At 38.6% G+C, this 24,526-nt stretch overlaps 1 protein-coding gene across 8 annotated transcripts in view; it reads left to right on the top strand.

The window, feature by feature from the left end:
- ELMOD1 (ELMO domain containing 1) overlaps positions 1 to 24,252 on the top strand; it is a 66,796-nt gene extending 42,544 nt beyond the window's left edge. For 4 of the 8 annotated variants that reach the window (XM_021062736.1, XM_021062734.1, XM_021062737.1 and 1 more), the window contains 5 exons: positions 2,729 to 2,862; positions 6,732 to 6,800; positions 10,782 to 10,832; positions 11,895 to 12,028; positions 22,604 to 24,252. In XM_021062736.1, coding sequence (XP_020918395.1) covers positions 2,729 to 2,862; positions 6,732 to 6,800; positions 10,782 to 10,832; positions 11,895 to 12,028; positions 22,604 to 22,776 — 561 coding nt within the window. In that variant the 3' untranslated portion in view covers positions 22,777 to 24,252. Of the gene's footprint in view, positions 1 to 2,728; positions 2,863 to 6,731; positions 6,801 to 7,299; positions 7,324 to 10,781; positions 10,833 to 11,894; positions 12,029 to 22,603 lie in introns of all 8 variants that reach the window. The other 4 variants (XM_013979348.2, XM_021062732.1, XM_013979345.2 and 1 more) reach the window with 3 other exon arrangements.

The following is a 24,526-nucleotide window of genomic DNA, read 5'->3' on the forward strand; positions in this document are numbered from 1 at the left end:
GTGGGTTAAAGATCAGGTGTTGCCATGAGCTGTGGCGTAGGTTGCAAACACAGCTCGGATCTGGTGTTGCTGTGGCTGTGGCATAGACCAGCAGCTACAGCTCCAATTCGACTCCTAGCCTGGGAACTTCCATGTACCTAGGATACAGCACTAAATAGCCAAAACAAACAAACAAAAAAGAAGTAATACAAGAGAAAAGTAGTATAATTAACAGACTGTACACAGACTCCTGAACAATTCATTAAAATTGCTGAAATGCCAGCTGAATGAATGACATTTGGGTACCAGGTATATATCATCTTAGTCAATCTGTTGTATGTGTGCTGGCACATAGGTTTCAACAAATATGGGTGAATGTATGAATTATTGTAGTCATTAGATACAGGTCAAGAACTTTTATGATATGACTTTTACCTGTGGTCATGATTTGAGTATGTATGTGTTATATTTTATTGTCACAGCCATAAGAGATAGGCATGATCACAGTTCTTTATTTTTTCATCAACTTTATTTTAAAAAATTTTTATTGAAGCACAGTTGACATAAACAATATTATATGTTTCAGGTTATACTACACACTGAATCACAATTTTTAAAAGTTATACTGCATTTGTACTTATAAACCATTGGGAGTTCCTATTGTGGCTCAGCAGTAACAAACCCAACTAGTATCTGTGAGGATATGGGTTTGATCCCTGGCCTCGCTCAGTAGATTAAGGATCTGGCATTGCCATGAGCTGTGGTGTAGGTTGCAGACACAGCTGGGATCCTGAGTTACTGTCCATTCAACCCCCAGCCTGGAAACTTCCATGTGCCACAGGTGAGACTCTAAAAAACAAAGCAAAAAAAAAAAAAAATTGGGTATATTTCCTGTATTGTACAAGATACTGTAGCTTTTTTTTTTTTTTTAATTTTAAGACTACACCCGCTGCATATTAAGGTTCCCAGGCTAGGGGTCCAATCAGAGCTGTAGCTGCCGGCCTACATCACAGCCACAGCAACATCAGATCTGAGCCACGTCTGCAACCTACTCCACAGCTCAGAGCAATGCCAGATCCTTAACACAGTGAACAAGGCCAGGGATTGAACCTGTGTCCTCAGGGATCTAGTCAGATTCGTTTCCACTGAGCTCCTATATTAGGTAACTTAAAGATGATAATATCTTTTGAGATTTATTCATCAACATTACTGATCTTTTTTTGTTGTTGTTGTTGTTGTTTGTTTTTTCTAGGGCCATACTTGAAGCATATGGAGGTTCCCAGGCTAGGGATCTAGTCGGAGCTGTAGCTGCTGGCCTCCACCACAGCCACAGCAATGAGGGATCCGAGCCACATCTGCGACCTATACCACAGCTCAAGGCAATGCCAGATCCTTAACCCAATGAGCAAGGCCAGGGATGGAACCCGCAACCTCATGGTTCCTAGTCGGATTCATTTCTGCTGCGCCATGATGGGAATTCCATTACTGATCTTTTTTTATACGATGCTTGTTTACTCTCACCTCTGTTATAGGTGAGAAATAAAACTCCAGTTCAGTCCACTTTTCTTTTTATTAACAATGCTGCTTAAAGTTTCACTATAAAGTTAGATGATCATTTTCTGAAGATTTGAATAATGTAACATCTTTAAGTTTTCCCTGTCTCCTCTTCCCTTTATTCTCTTCAATATTTTTAGGACTCCAAAGAACTTTTGTGGAAGACTCTGTGTGTGTGTGTGTACATACATATACATGTATATAAATATATACACACACACACACATATATTTCTGATTAAGAATAAAACAAAAAGATTAAAAACACTAAAATATAGAAGTATACATTCCACTGCCTTCAGAGCAATGACTTCACCACATGACATTTACCCTCTGAAAATTCCACTGTATTCTTATGAGAAGATGAGAGTGAAGAGATGAGGAGTTCCCGTCGTGGCGCAGTGGTTAAGGAATCTGACTAGGAACTATGAGGTTGCGGGTTCAATCCATGGCCTTGCTCAGTGGGTTAAGGATTTGGCGTTGCCGTGAGCTGTGGTGTGGGTTGCAGACACGGCTTGGATCCCACGTTGCTGTGGCTCTGGTGTAGGCCGGTGGCTACAGCTCCGATTGGACCCCTAGCCTGGGAACCTCCACGTACCCTGAGGGAGTAGCCCAAGAAATGGCAAAAAGGGGAGTTCCCGTCGTGGCGCAGCGGTTAACGAATCCGACTAGGAACCATGAGGTTGCGGGTTCGATCCCTGCCCCTGCTCAGTGGGTTAACGATCCAGCGTTGCCGTGAGCTGTGGTGTAGGTTGCAGACGCGCTTGGATCCTGCGTTGCTGTGGCTCTGGCGTAGGCCAGTGGCTACAGCTCCGATTAGACCCCTAGCCTGGGAACCTCCATATGCCACGGGAGTGGCCCCCCAAAACAGCAAAAAGACAAAAAAAAAAAAAAGAAAAGAAAAAGAAATGGCAAAAAGAAAAAAAAAGGGGGGGGGGATGACCTGGTAGATGAAATAGTTTTTACCTCCCAGGCTCTCTGAAAAGGTCTTAGAATCTCTCCAGGGAATCTTCTGACCATACTTGGAGACTTGCTATCACAGATAATCGAAAGGTGATCAAATCTTCAATTGTAATATATTTACATATATTCACCTTTGCAAAGCTCCTCCTAATAATGTAGTTTACTAAATTTGAGCCAGTAAGAAAGAGTATTATGTGTGTATATTAACAGGATAATTTTTTTCTTGTTTTCAGTTATGGAAATTCTTGAAGCCCAATACTCCACTGGAATCTCGGATTTCTAAGCAATGGTGTGAAATTGGGTTCCAAGGTGATGATCCTAAAACAGATTTTCGAGGAATGGGACTTTTGGGACTGTACAATTTGCAGTAAGTAAAATGGAGAGTGGTTGAGTTTTAAAGTGATGTTCTGGTCTCCTCATGTTGAAATGGCAAAGTTGAGGGGGAGGGAGTGGGATGGACTGGGATTATGGGGTTAACAGATGCAAACTATTGCACTTGGAATGGAGAAGCAATGAGATCCTGCTGTATAGCACAGGGAACTATGTCTAGTCACTTATGATGGAGCATGATGGAGGATTATGTGAGAAAAAGAATGTATATATGTATATGTGGCTGGGTCACTTTGCTGTACAGTAGAAAATTAACAGAACACTGTAAACCAACTAAAATGGAAAAAATAAAAATCATTTTTAAATAAATAAATAAATAAATGGCAAAGTGGAGTTATTGGTCCGAAAAGCCACTTCCCAGAAGACTCCAAGAAAACATTCAAATCTTCTGACTTGAGCTAAGTTTCAAGAAGTTGTAAAAGCTACTACCATCTTCCTTTTATTTAGCAAACTTTATGAATTCTTTTAAGCAGATCTCAAATTTATTTTTAATTTTTTCATTATATGTGAAAACAGAGGAAAGATTATAAAGAACCCCCTTTGTACTGATCACCCAGACTCAGTAATTATTGAGATTTTGCAATACTTGCAACACTTTATTTTTGGTAGAAGTGTGTTAATGAAAAATCCTATACTGTGTCATTTTGCCCTCATATTTCAATATGTAACTCTAAAAGACATCGATATTACCTTACATTAACCCCAAAGCCATTATTACACCTACCAAAATTAATAATGATTCTTTGATATCATCTCTATCCTGACCGTAATTCGAATTTCCCAGTTGTCTCAAAAATATCTTTTTATAGCTGGTTTGTTCTAATCCAGTTCCATACATTGCACTCAGTGATTGTATCTCACTGGCCTTTTTAAATTAAAGTAGTCTCTCCCCCTCTGTCCTGTCCTTTTGCCCCCATGTCATTAACTTGTGCATGATTCTGGGTCAACTGTCCTATATAATGTCCCACAGTCATAGATTTGGCTGTTTGCATTTGTACCCATCCCTGGTATGTCCTGAAGGTGAGAAGTATTCAGAGAGGCTTGAATAGGTTCGTATTGACATCGTAGTGGGAGGCCTGCAGCATCTCTCAGTCCTGTGCTGAGATGGATCAGAGGAACCACAGGCTGATGGCTCCATTGTAAAGTCCCGCATCAGCCCTTAATCTAACCATTTCCTCCAGTGATCCTCACTGAACCAATTAATTGTTCAAAGAGTGCCTTTCTTTTTCTCTTATTCTTCCCACAGTGTTGGCTGGATTTCTGTAAAGACATTTCCCTTTATTAACTGTGGTTACTTGGTTTCTCTAAAATACAGGCAGGACAGCTCCTCAAGTAAAGAAGTTGCCAGTTTTCAGAGTGAGGAGTTGGTGCCCTGGATCCCTTATTAGTGATCAAACTTTTTTTGTTGTTTTATCACTCTATTTTTAAATTATCATTTAACTTTTGATAATTAACATTATCAAAAATGCTTGGTTTTTGTATGCTTATTGTGATCCAGCTAATTGTACTATTGGTTTTCTCATGAATATGTTGGATCATTTGTAGCCATTATTTTTCAAGCCAGAGGGAGTCCCTTTAGGTTGGTTCTTGTGTCCTTTGACACTTCCCTACTAGGAGAGTAGTGATATGTTTTTAAAAGAAATTAAGCTTTAGTCACTTTTAATGGCATTCATTCCCCCCGCCCCAAGAGCTTTGCTTTAGTTTTAAATTTAGGAAGTTTAATCACTCATTCTTTTTTTTAAGATGGTAAATTTTTACACAGTTTTAAAATGTTGCACTCCATTTATAGTTGGCTCTATTCTCTGTGTTGTACAATACATTCTTGGAGCCTATCTCACAACCAGTAGTTTGTGCTTTCCACCCCACCACCCCTATATGGTCCCTCCCCACTGGTATCCACTAGTTTGTTCATTTTATCTGAATAATCACCCATTCTTTTATGAAATGTTTTTGGGTTTTTTTGGTTTTTTTGTTTTTGTCTTTTGTCCTTTTAGGGCTGCACCCATGGCATATGGAGTTTCCCAGGCTAGGGGTCGAATCGGGAGCTACAGCTGCCAGCCTACATACATCACAGGCACAGAAACTCGGGATCTGAGCCACGTCTGTGACCTACACCACAGCTCATGGCCACGCTGGATCCTTAACCCACTGAACAAGGCTAGGGATTGAACCCGAAACCTCATGGTTCCTAGTCAGATTCGTTTCCGCTGCTCCACAAAGGGAACTCCCATGAAATGTTTTAAATGCTATGCTGTTATACAATTTGAATGAATAAAAAAGTAAATTTTGATGACAAAGGTGGTATTACAAATAAATGGGTAAATGATGAGCTTCAGATTAAGTAGAGCTGGAAAAATTGGCCTTGCATTGGAAAACAAAATTAAAATAAATCTTTTTCTCACCTCAGGTTACAATTTGAATGTCTAAAACAAATCTTTACAACTTTTAGGAGAAAATCTTTAAGATATGTGTGTATGGAAGGATCTCTCATTCATTCATTCATTCATTCATTCATTTTGCTTTTTAGGGCCCCACCCGCAGCATATGGAAGTTCCCAGGCTAGGGGTCAAATCAGAGCTACAGCTGCCAGCCACAGCCACAGCCACAGCCACAGCCACAGCCACAGCCACAGTCACAGCAACGCCATATCTGAGCTGCGTCTTCGACCTATACCACAGCTCACAGCAATGCTGGATCCTTAACCAACTGAGTGAGGGAGGCCAGGGATCGAACCTGCATCCTCATGAATACTAGTCAGATTTGTTTCCACTGTACCACAGCAGGAACTCCCTGGAGAGATCTCTTAAAGACAAAAAACAAAAAAGCATAAACTAAAAGAAAAATAAGGAAATCTCACACACCTTCTGTAAGATAAGCCACCATAAATAAAATGAAAAAAAAAAAGAGCCAAGATTGATACCGAAATGATAAAAAAATCCATATCTGATATATTATTCTTTATAGGCTTATTTGTCTTACTTATTTGAGGACACTTTTAAATATACTGGACCAAGGAATACAAACAGATGAGCTATCAAAGAATAGACCTAGATGACCAACAAAATTGGGAAGAAACTCAATTTCACTAATAATCATGGACATAGGTACTAAACTTGCCAACTACCTTTGAAATTTTCTGAGAGGAAATTTAAGAGTTTGTTTTATCCTTCAGACATATGCGGGAAATATATATACATCAAGTGAAATAATATATGCTATAGTTTTATTTCATAATTGTCTTGATGAAGTACTCTTTATATTTTTGAGGGTATATAAGCTTTTTGTATATGTTAGGAAATTTTATTGCCCCTTTCTTCCCAGAACAGAATTTTATTTTTAATGTTTCTAAGTTTCATAAGATATTTTCATCCAGAATCCTAACACCCTATAAATATTCTTAAAAAAAAAAAACCCCAACACTTTTGAAATGCATCCTCTTTCACATCCTCTAGCTTAATCTTTTCTCTGCCCTTCGGCTGTCACATATTCTCACCATGTCTCTTCATCCAGGCCTTTTCTGCCTTCTGAGGGGTTTCAGCCTTCCTTCTTCTAGCTCTTCTTAATAAAAATGTCTTTAGCTCTCTGGAGAATGGCACAGTTCATAATTAAATTTTCAAACCTACTGGAATCATTCCTAAATCCATGTGGGTTTTACAAATGCTATATTATACTGCCATTGTATTTGGAAAATTCTGTTATAGAAAGCTGTTCATTCTCTGGAAGTGCTAAAACAAGTGATACACTTAGGCTGGTGTCCATCTCTGAATATAAAATGGCCTCAAATTGGATTGAAGTGAATGTATTCAACAGGTACGGAATTATGGTTTTCTTTCCCTCCAACTGCAGGTACTTTGCAGAAAGAGATGCTGCAGGAGCCCAGCAGGTCCTGTCTGATTCTCTTCATCCAAAATGCAGGTAATTTTTGAAAATAAAAGGTGGGTTAGGCTTTGTGGATTAGGTAGAATTAGCTTCATCTCCTAGATGGCTCTACTGATGAGATTTTTCAGGAGAGTCAACCCACCAGAATTGAGGCTTAAAGCTCTTTCAGACAAGCCTTTTGACAAGTGCTGAATAGGAAGGTGAAAATGTCAGGTACTTGTTGCAGGATTTAGGATGTAAAGTGGCATCATTCAAGTGAAATATATACTTGAAGGGATTGATACCATCCCTGGTGTCTAGGAAGATTCAGGAGATGGACAGAGGAGAAAGTAGAGTGTGGCAGAAAGAGTTCAGAGACATGGGACCATAATAGGGGAATCGAGGGAAGAGTGGAAGTCATGAAGTCCAGGGACCAATTGAGAAAGTCTGAAATTGCTGAGGCTTTTTTTTTTTTTCTTAGTAAAATTCTAGATTCTAAATTGTTTGCATTTTCACTTACCTTTGTAAATTTTTGTCTTTAACTGGTTACACTAAGGGATATCACTAAAGAGGAAATAAGGTATTTTTCTTTGCTTTTGTGTTTTCTTGCTTATATTTTATCTTAGAATAAGTATGGGTAAAAATTTTTAAAGAAATATAAATGCATGACAATTTTTCAAAAAGCAAACTTCCCAGTCTTTTATATCATGTAGTTTATTACATTTGGGCTGTTTTTGGTGAAGGAAAAACCACATTAGACTGACCTGATAGAAAATGTCAAAGGGCCTTTCTACAGCTATGCTTATCAGAGACAAGTTTGAACACTTCACCTAAAGGCTGAACACATTACCACACATGTTCTGACCCCATCTACTCCAAGAGAAGGCCTTTTTACTTAAGAATTTTGCTGCACAGAGCAAATTTGCTTTTCTATAATGTATTTCTAATTGCATTATTATACAGAGTAGTCGTTATATATACATGCTTTAGTCACTCTTATTAAAAAGAGTTCTTCTATTTTGCATTCATGATTTTGTACCACTTTTTTCTTCTCAGCATGGCAATTCCTGTTTGCTAAATAAATCCATAATTTTATTATAACCATTCTCAGAATTTATTATAACCATTCTCAGAAGTTATAGATTAACTTTGGGTCTCCTTTCACACCTTAGTATTAAACTCATTCTAGCTTTAATTGGCTAAGATTCATTAAATTATACTATACTTCACAAATTTATGATCTTTTATAAGGTTAAATTTTCATTTTCTTTACCTTTTATTTGCTTTGAGAAAAACACTAAAATCACTTACCTCTTTTTTCCTATATTACATGGTTAAAATCAAAATTTTTAACTACATTTTCTGAATTACCTGTTTCTATAAAGTAGAGACTCTGAACTCTCTGTAATTAAAACTGGCTGGAGAGTATCTGTGCACTGCCAGGTAGCATTCCTTGGAGGAGCGTCAGCTAGAAGACCTGGATCCTCCATGGTCCTTGGGAAATGACAATAAGCTTAAAATATTTTTTGATTAACCATTGGAGGAAGATTAATTTTGTCTATGAGCCATTCTCAAAGAAAGGCTTTATAGTTTTATATCCTGTGGTGGCCATCAGAGAGCAAGTGTTTGAGGGTTTGTGTGATTACCCTTTTTTAAAAAGAGGCTAGCATTTGTGTGTGTGCGTGCACGTGTTCACACACAATTTGTCCCTCAAACTACAATAAAATTGACTAGATGAAGTATTAATCACTTCAAATTGATAGCAAATGTCACTGAATACAAATCAGATTGTTTTGAAAATGCTGCTGTCCTTCACCAGTGCCTGAAAGAAAGTATATATTGATCCACTGTGATATCAACCTGGATTCCTCAGACCCTGAATATTTCATGTGTTCAACAGGCAGAAGCCATATATACTAAGGAAGGATCTTTCCTGTCTGCCCTTCAGCAAGCATTATACATTATTGCTCTTGTAAAGATATATCTATTGGTGTAGCTTGAGGGATAAAGGTAGATTCAAGTTTAACAGGAGAATTTTGGTGGTTCACTTTGTTTGTTTCTTTGTTGTGTGTGTGTGTGTGTTTCCTGAAGAGGAGAATTCCTTCTCCTTGGGCCAGGATATCCTATAAGTAATCAAATGAGTGGAGGTCATTTGGCCTTATATTTCCATTGCAGATAGAGTTTTAATTTAGCAAATACAGAGACACTATCTATTTATAAAGCTTTGTTGTAGCAAATCAGTGCTTATAAATCTGTTTATATAAAGTTTCTTAAATTTCACACCTAATTTGCTTTACTTTGTTTTTGTTTGTTTGTCTGTTTTTTTGTCTTTTTGCCTTTTCTAGGGCCGCTCCCGCGGCATATGGAGGTTCCCAGGCTAGGGGTCGAATCGGAGCTGTAGCCACTGGCCTACGCCAGAGCCACAGCAATGCGGGATCCGAGCCACGTCTGCGACCCACACCACAGCTGACGGCAACGCCGGATCGTTAACCCACTGAGCAAGGGCAGGGATCGAACCCGCAAGCTCATGGTTCCTAGTCGGATTCGTTAACCACTGCACTACGATGGGAATTCCGGGAACTCCTAACTTGTTTTACTTTGGACATGAGTCTTTTGAGGGAAAAATCTCCTGATGCCTCTTTGGCTGGCACATTAGTTTGTTAATTGGCAGTTACACTTTAAAAAGAAGTGGCTTATTTTAACATGAATTAAAGACAGTTACTTTGAATTAGAGCCAGTCATTTATAGAGAAGAAAATATATATAGTTAAATACCAGTTTTGTATCATGTTTTTGTGGACTTGTGCTGTATGTATATTACATGTGTATCTTTTAATGTAATGCTTGTAGTGTTTTATAAAAACCTCCCCCTTCTCCTACTTGGAAGCTAAATGTGCATAATAACTGTAGTTTTAAAATTTTTATTTAGTTCAAAGGCTAACCACTTTTTTAGTGTAGAATACTGAGTGAAAGTCCACTGGCCACAGAGAAAAGTGGAACATGGTTGCTGCCTACAAGACGCTGGCAGTGTGGAGGCAGATGAGAATAGGGGAAATAAGAAAGTACACAAGTAATAGAATGCAAGTCAATATTTTCAGATTGCTTTTATTATAGAACCCTTCTTCAAACAGTTTTATTCAGAAGTTCAAATTATGCAAATGGATTAAAAAGCTGCCATGGATTAGCTGTCTTAGTTTAGCCAGAGGAAATGCCATAGCACTTGTTGAAATAGAATTTTGAAAATTTATATGTTCTTCCCTCCCTCCCTTCTTCCCTTTCTTCTTTCCTTCCTGCTTTTTTCCACTAACTCATTTATTTATCAATAAACATTTTTTGACACCTCCTGTGTGCCAGAAATCACAAATAAGGCAGAGTAGGATAAATACCATGAGATAAAGCCAAATGAAATGCAGTGGGAATCATGAGAGTGAGGTAGCGTCTTGTTAGAGGAGAGATACCAGGCAAAGTTTCATGAAGGAAGTATTTTTTGATGATTAATGGATAATATAAAAAATATCAGGAGTTCCCATTGTGGCCCAGCAGAAATGAATATGACTAGGAACCATGAGGTTGTGGGTTCAATCCCTGGCCTTGCTCAGTGGGTTAAGGACCTGGCGTTGCCATGAGCTGTGATGTAGGTTGCAGACATGGCTTGGATCCTGCGTTGCTGTGGCTCTGGTGTAGGCCCGCGGCTGTAGCTCCGATTAGACCCCTAGCCTGGGAACCTCCATATGCCGTGGGTGGGGCCCTAAAAAAAAAGCAAAAAAAAAAAAAAATCTTAATGTTTGGCCTTTAGATCTGTCTCTTACTGCTATACTAAAGTGAATAGGGGATAATGCACATAACCTTAAATAATTCCATTCTTGAGCTCCATATAAATTGTACTGTGGCTTTTTAATTAATAACATTTAAATCGATTACTGCTTGATAAGTAAGTTACAGACATCCCACAGCTAATCAGTAGTTTTAATAAAAAAAGAGAATACATACTGATTAGAGGTCAAATCTTATTTATTTATTTATTCATTCATCCATTCAGCAAATTCAGCAAAGCAGAATGGGAGAAGAAAAGGATGGATAAAGCAATTGGGTGAGTGTGGAGAACGCTGTAAAAGTCAAGGATGAAAATCCATGTGTCCTGATGGAAGTATATAATCCAGTTGAATTTTGAAGAGAACCTGTTTATATGTTTTTGGATTTGTATGATTATATGATATTACATATGAGGTTTAGAAGATTATAATATGGAAATAATTTTCAAAAATCATAATTTGTAATTATATTTACTATTTTCTTTTAAGGATTTCTATCAAGTATCGAGCTATTAGATAAAAATTTACTCTAGAAGTTTTATTTTATGATGCCCCATTTCATCCAAAAGTATTTATGAATAGAGGACTCCTTTTTTTATGTATATATGCTGAATTTATATTACCAGAGAGGACTTAAGAATTCAGTTTCATTTAATTTTGGATAAGCATGCAGAAAACAAACTAGAAAATATAAACCTAGTGTTAAGATACAGAGTAAATTTTTCCTTATTTTAAAAGTAATATATGATTTCTTATAGAAAATTTTAAAAATATAGGAAAGTAAACAAAAAAAACCCTAATATTATTACTCTAACATATTCATATTAATATTTTGTGGCATTTCATTCTAGCCTATTTTCTGTGCACATTTATGTGTAATGATAAAACTTGGCTTGTCCTATACATAGTGTTTATATCTTACTAAATAATCTTTAGGAATATAGCTTGTATTAGCTGTAATATGTCATATGAGATTACCGTAATTTATTTCAGCAATCGTCTTCTTTAGGATGTATGAATAGTTTGCATGTCTTTGCCATATAAATAATGCTATAATGACTGTTCCTGCTTATATAGCTTTGTCATTTTCTTATTTTTTTCCTGTCATATATTTGGGAATGGAATTATCATAACAAAGTATATGAACTCTCAATTCTCTTATTACATTATCAAAATTTTCTGGTAATTTATAAGATTCAAGGTTTTGATAAGGTGAGAAGGGAAAGGAAATTCTGCCACTCTGACATGTTAATAGTAATTTTAAAATCAAATTATCATTTTTTGAAATGCTTATTTGCCAGAGTTGACAGGCAGTTGGTATTGTGGTTTGCCTTTTACAGGTACTCATTTGCAATTGTGGGCATCAATATAACCGATCTGGCATATAATCTACTGGTGAGCGGAGCTCTGAAAACTCACTTCTACAACATCGCCCCAGAAGCCCCAACATTGTCTCATTTCCAGCAGACGTTCTGTAAGTGTCCTGTTGCTTAATTGTTGAGATAAGTTTCTGTAGAACACTCTACACAAGGGTTGAAGCTGAGAGATCTTTGTGATTCAGCTGCTTTGGAGCCTTTTGTGTGTGTGTGTGTGTGTGTGTGTGTGTGTGTGTCTCTTTTTTTTTTTTTTAAGGTTGCACCCAAGGCATTTGGAGGTTCCCAGGCTAGGAGTCAAATCGGAGCTACACCTGCCGGCCTACACCACAGTGATAGCAATGCCAGATCCTAGCCGCACATTCGACCTACACCACAGCTCACACCAACGTGGGATCCTTAACCTGAGGATTGAGGCCAGGGATCGAACTTGCGTCCTCATGGATGCTAGTAAGATTCATTTCCGCTGAGCCATGACGGGATCTCCTGCTTCGGAGCTTTTGAACTTCCTCCTTTGGTTTTGATTTTGGTTTCTTGTTCAAAAACCTACGCATCTTTTCAGGCACTATGGATCTTTTCTCATTCCCAGGTCTTGCCTAATATTCAGTTGTCTCAACTTCCAATCTGAGTTGAAGACATTCTAGATGTCTTTCTCCCTCTGATCTGGCATGGCATAGCACTTAGGAGTGTAGGCTCTGAAGACAGCCTGAGTTGACTCCCAGATCTATGTTTACTAACCTTTCTAAGCCTTCAGCGACTTCATGTATAAAATGAGTCCTTTCCTCATAGAATTGCTCTGGAGGTAAAATGAGACGAGATGAAAAGGTTTTATTAGCTACTTCCATAGTTGGCACTCAGTGAACATTACACAGAGGAGGTGGTGGGTTCGTGGGTGATGTAGATGGTGGTGGAATTGTCACTGGTAGTGGTTTTACTGCTACCACTGCTACTGCTACAGTGGGCAGTGTTTGTGTAGATGTAGTAGAGGGAAGTATTATTGACCTGAACCAGAGCCTTCTGCTGTCCTTGCCTGAGGGGTATCCTTTAGGATTGTAGTTGGGCTGAGGTTTCAGAAGATATAGACCAAGACTGTTTAGTGGAGCCCGGGGATGTTACTCTCTATTTTTAGAGGCAGAATCCTAAAATGTAGCTATGTCACTATGGTCTTTGCAGACCAACACAAACTGCGAGCTAGTCTACCAAGTCATAAGGCAACCTAAGCAACTTACAGGAAAATGTCTTTTAAATCATTTAAACCATACTAGCTGCACTGGAGACCTCCTACCTCAGCTTTCTTAACAAGAAAATTTCAAAGTTTTAATGTTTCTTTCAGCCTTTTTTCTGCTATTAAGTTGCTAAACAAGTCTGCACTCTTTCTAAGTATGGTTAAGACAGTTATTTCACCCCAAAGCTACCACAGGAGAGTATTGGTCCCAGTTCATTTTTAAAATGTGATAAAGTCACAAGTTAACAGCAATTTATTTTGCCTAAATTCATAAATTAATAGTGATTATGTTATCTAGGATTCTCTCTTCTTTTATATCTGCTTAGTCAGGACTTCTAGTTGAAGATGATATAATTAATGTATGCATTATGCTTCCTTCTGAGACTTCACTAAAGTGAATATAAAAGGATTTTTCTAAAAAAGCATAAACCCACAAGGATAGGAAAAATCATAAACAAGGAACAAAAACCTCATTTTGAAAGCTGGAAAACAGATTAAGTTAGTAGTCTTAATAGAGCAAATACCAAACAAGTAGGGTGGAAAGCTAAGGAGTAACCTGGGAGTTCCGGTCATGGCTTAGAGGGTTAAGGACCTGATGTTGTCTCTGTGAGGATTCAGGTTCAATCCCTGGCCTCACTCAGTGGGTTAAGGATCCAGCATTGCCACAAGCTGTAGCGTAGGTCACAGATGCAGCTCTGAACTGGTGTTGCTATCACTGCCAGTTGCATTTCTGATTTGACCCCTGGCCCGAGAACTTCCATATGCCACAGGTGCAGCTGTTAAAAACAACAACAACAAAAAAAGCAACCTGATTTATTTCACAGGACTCCCCCAAAGGTTTAGGAATTGGCAGCATTAGGTATCTCAGAAAACAGGAGTTAACATAAGACCCAAAATAACAAGATTGATTGGGAAGTTCCTGTTGTGGCCCAGCAGAAACGAATCTGACTAGTATCCATGAGAATGTGAGTTCAATCTCTGACCTCACTCAGTGGGTCAGGGATCTGGTGTTACCATAAGCTTTGGTATAGGTTACAGATGAGCCTCAGATCCTGTGTTGCTGTGGCTGTGATGTAGGCCGGCAGCTGTAGCTCAGATTTGACCCCTAGCCTGGGAATTTCCATGAGCTGCTAATGTGGCCCTAAAACGCAAAAAAAAAAAAAAAAAAGAAGAAGAAGAAGAAAAAGACTGCTTGAAAGTACATTAAGAAGCTCTTAGAGGCCTAAATCCTCTTTCCCAGGAGACAGCTTCTGTCCTTCCCCCTCCTCAGGAGAGGCTGGCACTTTCCAGAGAAAAAGAAACGGTCTGGTCTGATGAGAATCAGGTACAGATGATGGCAAACCATACTGAAAGTGATGAAGAAGATTCAACCCAGGCTCCTTCTCCTACCCACTTCCCTTCGCTTGGCATCCAGTCAAGAGAATGACAGGGCTTCTCTGAAACTTGAACATTCCAAGAAAAAATAGCTGAAGATGCTGACCTCTGCATCTCCCCAGTGAAACAGCCCAGTCATGTCACTCTACAGTCATGCTCACAGCCAACAAACCCTACCTATGTGCTCAGAGCTCCCAGTCAGCTTTTAATCCAGTTGGCTTTTCTTAGTAAAAAATATTCACAGACAGCCAAGGGTTTTCGGATGTTTGAGTGTGATGGTTAAAAACATGTCCTCAAATTCTTTGACATTCCTCCCATTAAGAAATAGATTTAAAAATGAAAAGAAAACCAACAGAATGGAAGAAAACAGCTGCAAACGATGCAGCCAACAAGGGCTTAATCTCCAAAATTTATACAAACAACTCATACAACGCAACAACAAAAAAACAACCCAAACAAAAAATGGACAGAAGGAGTTGCTGTTGTGACACAGCAGAAATGAATCAGACTAGGAACCACAAGGTTGCAGGTTCAATCCCTGGCCTCACTCAGTGGGTTAAGGATCTGGAGTTTCCATGAGCTGTGGTGTGTTACCATGAGCTGTGGTGTAGGTCACAGATGCAGCCTGGATCTGGCATTGCTGTGGTGTGGTGTAGTCCAGCAGCTACAGCTCTGATTGGACCCCTGGCCTGGGAACCTCCATATGCTGCAGGTGTGGCCCTAAAAAGCAAAAAAAAAAAAAAAAAAAAAAAAAGACAGAAGACCTAAATAAACATTTCTCCAGAAAAGACATACAAATAGCCAGTAGGTACATGAAAAGATGCTCAACATCACTAATTATTAGAGAATTGCAAATCAAAACTACAATGAGGTACCATCTCACACTGGTCAGAGTGGCTATCACTAATAAGTCTCAAATAACAAATGCTGGAGAGGGTGTGGAGAAAAGGGAACCTTTCTACACTGTTGGTGGGAATGTGAATTGGTATGACTATTATGGAAAACAGTATGGCAGTTCCTCAGAAAACTAAATGGAAGTACCATATGATCTAGCAATCTCACTCCTGGGCATATATCCGGATAAAACTATAATTCAAGGAGTTCCCATTGTGGCTCAGTGGGTTACAAACCTGACTAGTGTCCATGAGGATACAGGTTCGATCCCTGGCCTTGCTCAGTGGATTAAGGATCTGGCATTGCTGTGAGCTGTTGTGTAGGTCACAGACGTGGCTTGGATCTGGCATTGCTGTGGCGATGGCTTAGGCAGGCAGCTGCAGCTCCTATTCAACCCCTAGGCTGGGAACTTACATGTGCCCACACCTGCAGCCCTAAAAAGCAAAACAAACAAACAAACAAACAAAAAACTATAATTCAAAAAGATACATGCATCCCTATGTTCATAGCAGCACTATTCACAATAGCTAGGACATGGAAACAACCTAAATGTCCCTCTACAGATGAATGGATAAAGACGATGTGGTACATATATACAATGGGATGCTGCTCAGTCATAAAAAAATAACAAAATTATGCCATTAGCAGCAACACAGATCCAGAGATTCTCATACTAAGTGAAGTAAGAGAAAGGCAAATACCATATGATATCACTTATATATGGAATCTAAAATATAGACAAATGAACCTATCTACAAAACAGAAACAAACTCATAGAAATACAGACTTGTGGTTTCCAAGGGGGAGGGACAAGTGAGTGAGATGGACTGAGAGTTTGGAGTTAGTAGATGCAAACTATTACACTTAGAATAACAAGCACTAAGGTGCTGCTATATAGCACAGGGAACTATATCCAATCTCCTGGGATAAGAACATGATTGAAAATAATATAAGAAAGAGAAGGTGGGAGTTCCTGTTGTGGCTCAGTGGAAATGAATCCAACTGGTATCCTTGAGGATTCAGATTTCAATCCCTGGCCTTGCTCAGTGGGTTAAGGATCCAGCATTGCCGTGAGCTGTAATGTAGGTCACAGATGCAGCTCGGTTCCCACATTGCTGTGGCTGTGATGAAGGCAGGCAGCTGTAGCTCCAGTTTGACCCCTAGCCTGGGAACTTCCATATGCCACAAGTGCAGCCCTAAAAAGTAAAGGAAAAAAAGAAAAAAGAGAGAGAGAGAGAGAAAGAGAGAGAAAGAAAGAGAAAGAAAGAAAGAAAGAGAAAGAAGGAAAAGAAAGAAATTCAGAACTAAAGAACTAAAGAATGAACTAGTAAGCACCAACATAATAGATTAAAATGGATTCACACTGAGGTCCATATCATTGTGAAATGTTATGACACAGGAAAGAGGTGATTCTAAAAATTTCCAAATCTGGACCCCAAAATAATTCCTGATCTGTTATAATAAGATTTGGGAATCAAGATGACATTAGACTTCTCAATAGCAGCATGGTATTCTAGAAGGCAAGGAAATAATGTCTTCAAAAATTTAAGATATTTTTTAAATCTAAGGGAATTTTATTTCTAATTTAGAATTCTATACCCAGTCCAATTTACCAATTAAGTGTGGGAGTAAAATAAACAATTTTTGGAACACAAGGTCCTTCAACATTTTACCTTCTTGAGCCTTATTAGGAAACTCTTAAAGGATATATTTCCACAAAATAAGAGAGTAATCCTAAGAGAATTGGGGGTCCAGAAAGCAGGAAATCTATCACAGAAGAAAAGTGAAGAGAATCTTCAAAATGAAGGAAATGAAAAAATCAAGCAATGGAAAATGTGTTATTTAGAGCTAAGGCAGTCAGTAATCAAAAGAATCAGCTGAAACAGTTTAAATAATGCTTAAAGGAAGCACTTATTAGGACAGGAAGTGCTGCTAGGTTTTTGTTTTCTTTTTGTAATAAGACTTATTAAACTATTTGACTCTAAAATATGTGCATATACAGTCTGAACAAAAATATGTGCATATATAGTCTGAACAAAAACAAAGAGCCAATTTAAAAATATATACATTTTATGACTTGTTAGTGGAAAATGGAAGTCCCTTCCATTTATTATTACAGCTCCTACTTTGACAACTAGATGATTATTTTTACTCCTGTAACAATTCTGACAATTTCCACCAAATAATATTGAAGTTTTATCACAGATCAGATTCTATGTTGAGGAAGGCAGACACCTAAACAAGCAATTAAAATACAGTGGGGGAGTTCCCGTTGTGGCTCAGTGGTTAACAAATCCGACTAGGAACCATGAGGTTGCGGGTTTGATCCCTGGCCTTGCTCAGTGGCTTAAGGATCTGGCGTTGCCGTGAGCTGTGGTGTAGGTCACAGACGTGGCTCGGATCCCACATTGCTGTGGCTCTAGCATAGGCCGGTGGCTACAGCTCCGATTCGACCCCTAGCCTGGGAACCTCCATATGCCACAGGTGCAGCCCTAAAAAGCAAAAAAAAAAAAGGAAATGTCTGTAGCTGGCATAGCTCGTTCAGTCTGGGAGTCAGGAAAAGCTTCCCACAGCAAATGCCACTTCCCATGAGACCTAAAGGATGAGTAGCAGGAAATACAGCAATGGTGGCCTAGTGGTCCAGCCAGAGGGAGTGGCACAGGCAAGGGCCACAAAACAAACATCATGATGGATTCAAAGAACAGAGCATAGGGTTTGGGGTGGGAGGAGTGGTGTCTAGAGATGACGGTAGGAAGAGCAGGGATGGGGGATATCTTGAATTTTGCAGGCCATTTGAAGGAGCATACATGTAGATAAATAAGCCTCCTTGTTGTGTTTCTCTACCCCTCATACTTTACCCTGTTCTATATTTACCATGCTCTTTAGGGAAGCCAGGGAAGTACTTTTGAAGGAAAATAGAATGATTTAGTTTTAGTTATGCCAGGTGTGGGTTCCTTTTGGGAAATAGTGGGCATTCTAATGAATACTGGGCATTCTGATGTAAAGCTCTGGAGCTCTGAAGAATTATAAGGCAGATTTGGGATTCATCAGCACTAAGGAGAAAATCAGAGCCCCACAGTGGGGGAGTTCTCAGAGGAGAGAATCAAAGTTGAGAATTGCAGGAATTGACAAAATAGGACAGGAGTGTTTGTTTTGTTCACTGCTGTAGCCTTAGCACAGAGCCTGGTGCAGAGTAGGTGCTCAGTAAATATTTGTTGGATGGATGGATGGATGGATGGATGGATGGATGGATGGATGGATGGATGGTGGGAGGCTAAAATATTGGAGAATGTCCTTTTGGGGAGAAGGAGAGTCTAGTTCCTCTGCAAAAATTTTGCTTTGGCCTGAATTGATAGGCTTCCGAGAGAACCCTAACTCAAATGAGTAAGTGTGCAGTTTCTTGCAGAGGGACCCTGTAGTAGTAATAGCAGTAATTATTTTTTCAAGGTCCTCACCAGGTTTTAGAAGTGACAGCAATCCCATGGTGGATTGGAATGAGGGAGAGGGACTCAGGCCGCTCTAGAGGAAGCAAACTGTACGTGACTTCATTGTTCCTCTGTCAGACATGATCAGTTCTGCACATCTCCTCTGTAATATTCTTACAATTACCTGTGTCCTTGCATATGTCTCTTGCGTACTAACTGAATGCAGTGAAGCAAAACCAAGACACATTCAAGCAACAACAAATATGCTGCAGGCTTGGGTTGGAAAGCCAAATTAGTATTCAAAACATGTATCTTATCTAGGTGAAAAAATATAAGAATATAATAGCTCTGTCATTTTGACTTTACATTATTCAGTGAGCACTGCACTGCCAAGGCATTATGCTGTGAAAATTACACTCAATCTAAAGCTCCAGTGAAATGAAGTAAGATTAGGTGTAATGAGAAGAAGGAAATACAACGGCCAGAAGAGGAAAAATAATTATCTTTTCTTTGACCTTCAAAAGAAAGATCTACTCAGTAAGAATAAGAACCAGAAGAAGTCTATAAGCAGTAGCCTGGCCATTCTTCCTTTGTCTCCTCTTCACACCACTTTTTTTGTTAGCTTCCTTAGCTCACAAATCATCTGAAATTGTCTACCTGGGTCCTTCTCCAAGAAACTGAGAATTTGAGAGCATAGGAACTCAACCTTTTTCTTGTATCTTTTACAGATTTGTTAGTTGGCAGGTAGGCCAACTGATCAATGACCAAATGGATTTATATACACTGTGTAATGTTATATAAATGAGTGGAATTTTATGATTAAGATATGTACCCTGGAAGCCAAAACGCCATTTTTGCATTTTGATTAAAATCATGTTATATACAGTGTCTAATTATTTTTCTGGTGGGACAGAGAAAGAGAGCCCTGGGAAATCAACTTGTAAGATCTACACCTTGACTGTTGGAGCCTTAAGAAGAAGGAGAATTGTCTCAGATTATGCACCCCCGCTCTTATTCTGTCCTGTCTTTTAAACCTTTCAAAATGTTTTCCTGTTGTTGCCTGTAAAGTAGAAAAATGGTGAAACCAAATGGGTCTATGTTCTTCTAAAACCTTGTGCTACACTAGGTCATCTTTAGAGTGAATATGTACATTGTGGAAAAGTGAATTACTTATTGAAGAATTTTTCACGGTGCCTGTTTATTATTGTCAATAGGAATAAATATCTTATTAATTATGAGATAGTAATGGGATGCTTTTAATTCATCAGTATTGGAAACCTAACTCTGTATACAAAACAGTGAGGGTGTGTATATTTGAGCTCAGAGGCCAAGTCAGGAAAATTATGTATGTATTTTATGTAGCAGGGGAAGAAGAAATTACAAATGATTAGTTTTTATTTAGAAACATAAAAAACATAACATTTAGAAAGACATGAAGGGAGCTTAAAAAGAGGGCATCTTCCAAACCAGGGTTCCCAAACTTTAATGACATGAGATTCATCATAATGAACTGTGGTATATGGTTGAATCTGGGAGGGTCTGTGTTTTTTACAAGACCTCATGCCATTCTTGGGATACTTGAGGATGGATGGATGGATGATTGAATTCTTTTGGTTGAATAAGAAACTGAGATTAGAGGAAGCAAATTTCTGTGAGTGCGTAGGGAAACAACCAGGATTGATAAAGAAACTGCCTGTCAGGTCTTATGAGAAACGGTAAGAAGAAATGGGGATGTTTAACCTCATGGATAAAGGGCACCTCAGATACTTGAGTTGAAGAAGGATTGAATTTGTTCCAAGAAATATGGGGCAAGAGATTTTGGCCCAGCGTGAGAAAGAACCTCTGAAGAAGCTGGTTCTTCGTCCATGGACCAGGCTAATGTGAGTGTTGTCACCAGGAACGCTCACAGCTGGGTGCTGCCTCAGGGAATCCAAGTGTCAGATGGAGCAGAGACAGATGGATAACTCCTGAGAGTACCGATGCCTCTGATCTGGGGCTTCTCTGCTGTGGTCAGGTTCCTACTCCAGCAGTGGCAGTGGGCCCTGGCTGGTGTAGCCCAGAGGCATTCGGGTGAGGGTTGGTATGTATCCCCATTGGAGATGTTCAAGGCAGTCAGTGTGTTAACTTGTGTTAACACAAATTAATATCAAGTGTTAATGTGTAGAGAGCCCAGAGACAGTCCAATCCTAAAAGAAATCAGTCAACCCAAAGAAAAAAATAAAATAAATACTCTCCTTACTACCCTTCCTCCTGTAGTTGAAGAGAGAGGCCATATACTTAAAGATGTACAGTACTTAACAGTGTCATGAAGGAGTAATCAGGTGAGTTTGTGGAACTAGACCACATCTGGCAGTGTGTGTGGGGAGTGGAAGTAGAGGCCATTTCTAATTTTGTATTACAGTGAGATATGAATAAAGATTTTTAAAAATCTGTTTTTGGAACTATGTTTAAAGGTTATCCCCAGAGTTCCCATCTTGGCTCAGCAGTAACCAACCTGACTAGTATCCTTCCCTGCCCTCTTTCAGTGGGTCAGGGCTCCAGCATTGCCTTGAGCTGTGGGATAGGTCACAGGCATGGCTCACATCCCTCGTTGCTGTGGCTGTGGTGTAGAGCGGCAGGGGCAGCTCCAATTTGACCCCTAACCTGGGAACTTCCATATGCGGCAAAAAAAGAGGTTATCTCATAAGTAGCTAGTTATCAGAAAAACAAAAGCTATTGTTTTTTTGTTTTGTTTTCTTTTTACTATTAGAATTGAGTATATTTGTTCCAAAATTCTCTTGTCATCTCTACTGCTTAACTCCTCCCCCATAGAGGTGAAGGGCAGGATTTAAACCCTGGTTGCTGGCTCCAGATTCCTCCTCCAAATTATTTTCTACTGCCTTCGAAGGTTAAGATAAAGAAAAGCCTGTGTAATATTTGGTTTCCTTTTTTCTAACTAGTATTATTTCCCTAAATACTTTTTTCTTATATAGAGACACTTGAGTTTGCTTTGCTTTACTGCACAGATACCTATTATTGTCTTTTTAAAAAGCTATTCACATTTCAATTCTAAATTTGGTGGAGGGAAGGGCTAAGTGGGGAAACCGAATACAGTTCTCATACCAAATACTTAACATTTATTCCAAAAATTTTCCCAATCCAGGTAATTTGTAGATAACATTTTTGAGACAAAAATAGTATTTGAATATGAAAGTATGCTTCAGAGCAAAGCTGTCTTATTAACAATTTTCTGTAGTTTAATGACCAGTCTGTATTGTTCAGAGTGTATTTACAGTTTTTATTGTCTATTAATAGATTGTCAGACTCCATTTGTTAGATTAGTCAGGGTAAGCTAAAACTTTACTCAAATCAAATATCAAGAAAAAAAAAAAGGCTGAGTGGAGTAGTTTTGAAAAATCAGACCATTATGTTAATTTAATTAGGAAAAGGATGAAATAGTTATAATCGTAACTTTCAGAATATGTTCCAGATGTTATTTATATTCTAGAGATGGTAGAATTGATTTTTGCTTCCTGCTGGAAAAGAGTAAGAATAATTCCAGGAGCAATTGCAAAATTTTTGCAGATTGTTAGCTTCTACTACATTGATTTTAAGGAATAATTTTTAACAGTAGAATTTGCTTTATTTTGATCTCGTGTTTGAACTCCCTAGTTGCTGTTATTTGGTCTAACATCTCTTTCAGCATTCAGGGGGGATTTTGAATATGATTTAAGGATTTTTTTTCTCTTGCATTCTTATCACTGTCTTATTGCTAACAGGCTATTTGATGCACGAGTTTCATAAGTTTTGGATTGAAGAGGACCCCATGGACATAATGGAATTTAATCGTGTGCGAGAGAAATTCCGCAAGAGGATCATAAAACAGTTGCAGAACCCAGACATGGCATTGTGCCCACACTTTGCTGCCTCGGAAGGTTTAATCAACATGTAGTCACCCACACTGGTTTTAATGGATACCCCGGAACACTGCCTCATTATTGTGTTAGATCTCTGCTTAGGCCCCAGCTCACACACTGAATGCACACAGTGATTGTATGCATGCCTGTTGGTACAGTATTTTCATATCTTGGTCATTAATTACCAGATCCCCAGATACCACAATTTCTGGAGTATCTGTCATCCAGTGACTGCTCATATTGTGGCATTATGCAGTGTTACATCTTGCCTTGACACCCAGGTATGGAGAGAGTTTTCTATTTTTTTAGATTGTTTTCCTCTCCCTCATAATGCAGCATTGAAGAATTGTATTTCTCTAGCTGTATTTTGTATGTAAAAGATTTAGCTGAATCTCATTCTGTGAAAGCCTTTTAATTTATTGATATGTTTCATGACCACAAGCGCTAGCTTTTCAAGCCAGGTTCATGCTTGGCCCTCATTCCAATAAAGTATAAGACTTTAAAATAATACAGACAGACACATGATAAGCCAAAATCATTCCTGCAAACAGCTGTGCTTCATGAAAATGTAACAAGGCTTACAAGAAGCAAATTTAGGTAGGTGCTGTTTTTGTTTGAAGTACCACAGAATTATATTGTCAACTTACCCCCAGTTGCAATGTGTCATAGGCATCTGAACATTAAATTATTTTATTCTCATAATTTTACTGGCGTGGATGCCTGGATATGTTTATGATGCTTGGAGCCTCAGGAAAGAAGTATGCATACTGCAAAAGCTGCAAAAGCTCTTTCACTGCCTGCTGCTTGCTGAACTCAGAGTTGTACCCTGGCACTGTTCTGATCTGAGCATCTTTGCTTGGGGACTGAGTGCTGGCAGGTTTGTTGTCTAGGTCAAGAGGTCATATTAAAAAAAATAATTTTCAAGAAAATATGTTGCAAGAGAGGGACCTGAGATACTTCATTCTGTAATATATCTTGGAAAAAAAATGACCTTGTCTTGTATCAGTGGAAGAAGTAAATTGCTTGGAAAGGGAACAAAATCAAATCATTTCTGAACTGCTAAAAATCATTTTAAAAACCATGATTTAGTTTGGAATTCTGATTGTAGTCTGTTGAATAGTATTTACCATGGCATTTCATACCCATGGTATTTTATACCTTCTGACTATCGATTTTAGTATTATTAGACGTTTGTGTAATCACTTGCTTATTTAAATGAATTTTGAGTACTGCCTAACTGTCGGTTATGAATAAATTACATGTCATTCTACTGTAACGTATAGTGGATTTAATTTTAATATTTTTGTGCTTGTACAGCTTCTGAATATGCAAATATGTGAGTGGGTAGAATATCAAAGACAGACACTCTGAAGCTGAATATAAATAATGCCATCATTCAAAGTAACCATGTGAATTGGTGTGTGTCATGTCTGAGAGACTGCTTTTATTTAACTCATCTTAAGACCTGGTGGTGCTTTAATGAAAGCATTAAAGATCCAGCTTTAATGAAAGATCCAGCTTTCTCTTTGTAACTTCCTCTGAAGCCTGGTTTGTTCACTGCTAGACAGTGGATATGGAAAACATTAAGGTGTCTGTTGTTTCCTGGTCCATTCTAGCTCCTCTGGGATTTTGCTGTCTTTTCCCTTTCAGCTGTGTGCCAGGTGGCAGGATTTTGCCATGCCCTTTCTTCAAATGGGGAAGGAAAGAAGTTGGTTAACAAGAATATATATTCCTCTCTGGAGTAAGTGAGGATTTGTGGACCTGCTAAACGTCCTGTCTTGGGAG

This window comes from Sus scrofa, chromosome 9 (genome assembly GCF_000003025.6).
Source record: "Sus scrofa isolate TJ Tabasco breed Duroc chromosome 9, Sscrofa11.1, whole genome shotgun sequence".
NCBI lineage: Eukaryota > Metazoa > Chordata > Mammalia > Artiodactyla > Suidae > Sus > Sus scrofa.